This window comes from Priapulus caudatus, unplaced genomic scaffold, assembly GCF_000485595.1.
Source record: "Priapulus caudatus unplaced genomic scaffold, Priapulus_caudatus-5.0.1 Scaffold1809, whole genome shotgun sequence".
Classification (NCBI taxonomy): Eukaryota; Metazoa; Priapulida; class Priapulimorpha; order Priapulimorphida; family Priapulidae; genus Priapulus; species Priapulus caudatus.
In genome coordinates this window covers 117-4,495 of record NW_014578870.1, presented here as the reverse complement: position 1 = coordinate 4,495, position 4,379 = coordinate 117, and the positions used below count along the sequence as shown (strand labels likewise).

The following is a 4,379-nucleotide window of genomic DNA, read 5'->3' as shown; positions in this document are numbered from 1 at the left end:
ATATATATATATATACAGTCCGACCTCCTTTATCCGGCCACGTCGGGACCGGCCATCCGGATATGGGATTTGGCCGGATATGAGAGTTATGCTCAAACACAGCATTTCTATGCAGTTCAGTAGGGGTTATGCATGTGATAATGTATTTACTCGTTGCTACGATTGATTATTTGTAACAAACTGTCGTGTTTTATGGTTTATATGAAATGGAAATAAAATTATATGAAACAGAAATTTTACCACTTCGGTTTATGTTTGTTTCTTTTGTGCTGAGATCTAGGGCTGTAACGATCGATACACTCGCGACGTTGTATGGGCGGCAGCGGCGCCTTTGATTGAAGTACGGGGCTCGATCGATTGCGAGTGCGTAGCGAGGTAGCGAGTTTCGCCAACGTCCGCTAGTAAAAGTTGTTCGTTAACGGACGAAAGTTGTCCGGAGGCATAGCGGACAACACACACACGCACGCATGCAAACACACACATTTTTGTTCATTCATATAGTATACAATGTATCAGGAGCGTATAATGACAAATACACAAATATATACACAAATACAAATGACAAATTTGTCATTATACGCTCCTGAATGTATATACCTTTTATTCCTTGGTAGTTTTTACAGCATCAACAAGTGAGTATGTATACGTGAAATATTCGTATTAATATTGCCGTATATTTATACATGTACATGTACATAGGCGTTTGCTCTTACGGTAAGTGTGTTTGTTTTGTGCATGTGATAGCTGTGCGCTCTTACGATAATCAATGTGTACATTGCACGAGAATCATTGGTACATCGCGCGAGTTTTGAGCGAGATTTTTAGGTGGAAATGAATGAAAAAACAGAACATACACTGCGAGATCGCGGCCGGTTAATAGAGATTTCCGGATAACGGATGGCCGGATAAAGGAGGTCGTACTGTAGGTGCAATTACGATGCTCCGAATCGTGAAGACTGTTGAACTCCCTACCTCCCGCGACACTGACGCGCGAGTGTTTTCCCGTGTTGCAGGCAAGTGGCGCTGCGCCGGGCGGATGAGCTGGAGGCGCACATACGGGAGCTGCAGCTGACAGCGTCCCGAGAGGTCGCTGCACGCGAGGCCACGCACACTAAGCTGCATGGGGCTCAGCAGCAGCTGCGGACGCTGGCGGAGGCACACGCGTCGGAGGCGGAGGCGAGGGATGACATCCTCGCAGAGTACAAGCATCACACGGAGGAGCTCACGCAGCAGGTACGGACTTGCGACGTCGGCGCGACTCTCCTCTCTCTCTCTCTAGCTTTCTCTCGCTCTCTCTCTCTTTCTCTCTCGTTCTCTCTCTCTCTCTCTATTAGTAATAGAAAGAGAGAAAGGGGAAGAGAGGAGAGAGAGATAAATAATTACTCTCTATCTCTCTCTCTCTCTCTCTCTCTCTCTCTCTCCCTCTCTCTCTCTTTCTCCCTCTCTTTCTCTCTTTCTCTCTCTCTTCTTGTAAGATTGTGACGTGCTCAGACCTTGTAACGTTATGCCGTGTTGTTGACAGCTGGCAGACTTGGAGCAGCTTCACGCGACGACGACCATCGACCACAAGAACGCGCAGAAGCGTCTCGACATGACCGACAACGAGACGATCTGTCTCAAGGAGGAGGTAGGCAGGGATGCTGCGCGCGCTGCCGACGACGCGGAATCACGAAGCCACGCCCCGTATCTCTCGTCACGCGCCCGTTTCCCGAAAGTCGGCGCGTGCGATCGACGAAACCGATGCCGGCGGTTGAATTCTGAAGCTTCCGTCCTTTATTCTCTGAAGTTCGACCGGGGGGGGGGGGGTCGCTTGCGTTAGCCACTTTACTTTGTGTGAAAGCCAAAGAAAGTTGTAAGAAAATATTAAGAGCCGGTTGTTCAGCTGGCCCACTGCAGTTTGCTGAGCCACACTAGCAAACATCAGTTTTTGTATTCTTTGTCATGGCGACGCTGATGCTGCCTGCTCTCTAACTACAGAACTATGTCTCTCGTGATGACAGCGAGACTGATACAGTTTCATCATTATACTTGTATTATCGTGAATATACTCTCCGTCTCTCGGCAGCTGTCGCGTAACATCATTATACTTGTATTATTGTGATTATACCATCTGTATGGCTTCGTTGCCGTGGCGACGTCTGATTCACCATCTTTGCTCCGTCTCTCGGTAGCTGTCGCGTAACATCACCGAGCTAAACGCGCAGAACGCGTCCAACTTCCGGCTGCGGCAGGCGGTGGAGGAGGCCGTGGAGAAGGGGGAGCTGCTGGGCCACGAGAGAGACGCGCTAGTCAGCGAGATCGACACGTCAAGGGTAGGTGGCGCCTTCGTCGCTCGATCCCCGCCGACGACGCGGGGGGGGGGGAGGGGGACGATCGACGTTGAAAGTTCAGCATGGACTTCGCTCGTTTGTTTGTTTGTTTGTTCATTCGTTCGTTCGTTCGTTCGTTTCTTCATTAATTAATTCATGCATTCGTTCGTTCATACATTCATTCATTCATTATTTGATAATTTACGATATTGCAGGCATAAATAGCTTAATAGCGTAACAGCTAAATATGCTAGTGTTGCATGGTTGTTATCGTTTTGCGGGCCACTGACATTTTCATATGAAGGGGGTCACGTGCGTGACTATGCTGAAGGTTTGCGTTGCATAGCTGCACCCGTTTGTGTAATTTTACGTGATTATTAAGTGTTTTATTTGTGTTTGTTATAAACAAGTACTTTTATGAACACCCAAGGTACAGGCAAAAAACATTGTAAGTGAATTACAAACGATAGTTTGTGAACATTTTGGCCTGCAAAATTGGGATTTGTTTAGCAAATCTGCTACAGTGCTTCAGCGTCACAAAATGGCTGTCCGGTACACAAGTGCAATGCTACGCTCAATCAACCGTGAAGTTTCTGCCATCGCCAAATCAAGTCTAAACAGTGCTGTATGGACGAGAATAAAGTCACTACAGCTGTGCAAGAAATCAAAGATGACACAGCGAGGAACAAGGGCGGGCAGAAATTACCGTCGGCCAATTAAACCCCTCATCAATGCTACATGACGGCCAGTCAAGAGCGTCAGCCGGATAATCAAATTATTTGAACTTGATCGGTTCAACGATTAGGAGAACATGGGTCCCAATTTAAAACGCAATGTCATTACATTCAATATTTAAGATAAATATAATATCATTCAATATAATTAGGTTTATGGTATGGTGGGTGGGATTCAGGGTTATTGTAGGGTTAGGCCTGTAGTTTAGGGTTGGGTTATTGTTAGAATTAGGCGTTAGGGTTAGGGTTAGGCACATTGGTTTTATTTGACCTCATGTTCTCGCTATCCTTGGGCCACTTCGATCGGCTATTCAACCGCTATGAGTTTATTTTACCAGTCATTACTGCATATCTCATACTAGGTGAAAGCCCAATTCATGTATGCAAATTTATATGCTAAACGTGCGGAGCTCGTGAATGACGCGATTGCTAGTCACTGAGAAAGCCGTTTCTGCCAGCTATGCTATCTCTAAAACGCTCGTTCCGATAGAGACAGTCCGCAGAGTTTGTTGATGTTTGTTTGCGAGAGTAAAGCTGATCTTGATTGCTATAAACTGAAACATGCGTCTTACCCGACAATGATGTTTGCGAGGAACATGTGCGTGTGCGATGGATGGAATCCGTGTTGGGTTGTGCTGTGCGCGTGTGTGCGTGCGTGCGTGCGTGCGTGCCGGCGTGCAATACCTAATCATCTCGTTCGTGAGCTCAGACTTGATCACTGAAAATGACGGTCGCTGATCGGGATTTTCCGCCCAGCAGTTTTTAACGAGCGTCGTCAGGCGTGGTGTCCATTCATCAGGGGCGATTTCGGGCCTTAGAGGCGGCGACAGTCCTGCCTGGACTTTCCGTATCACCTCTAATAAATGCACAAACAATTTATTTTATTATTTTGTAAAGAAGCAACTACGGGACGATCGTGGATTTCCTTCTGTTAGTATAATACATTTATGTAGATGAAATTAATTTCAATCTAATTTCTACTCAGAAATCAGAAGGCGATTAATATCAACAATTTGTTTTTTAAAACACTGTTGAAGACAACTCGATACCAATCGATGTAATGTTTACCTTTTTAATCCGCTATACGGACATAAGCGCGATAAAAACCCAAGCGTATTATGTGCAAGAACTTCCATATTACTCTACAAACTACAGTTTAGCTGGTCTGTCCAATCTTTCATTTCCCATAATCTTACGTAACAGCCAGAGCACTAGCTAAGCTCATTTTGCCCTACAAGAGACGGGGTTAAAGACAAATGCGGTTTATTCTTTCCACAGTATGACTGTGCGGCAGCCTTCACATTGGTCAGTATAATATCAGGAGTGTATATATCAA

The 4,379-nt window shown here is 45.9% G+C and overlaps 1 protein-coding gene across 1 annotated transcript in view; it reads left to right on the top strand.

Moving 5' to 3' along the window:
- The window catches only part of LOC106817641 (citron Rho-interacting kinase-like), a gene marked incomplete at its 3' end in the record, with an annotated part of 28,324 nt that extends 26,012 nt beyond the window's left edge, over positions 1-2,312 (top strand). Inside the window, exons 19-22 of the mRNA XM_014822327.1 lie at positions 281-375; positions 1,014-1,233; positions 1,523-1,627; positions 2,172-2,312. Coding sequence (XP_014677813.1) covers positions 281-375; positions 1,014-1,233; positions 1,523-1,627; positions 2,172-2,312 — 561 coding nt within the window. The remainder of the gene's footprint in view (positions 1-280; positions 376-1,013; positions 1,234-1,522; positions 1,628-2,171) is intronic.
- Positions 2,313-4,379: the final 2,067 nt, after the last annotated feature.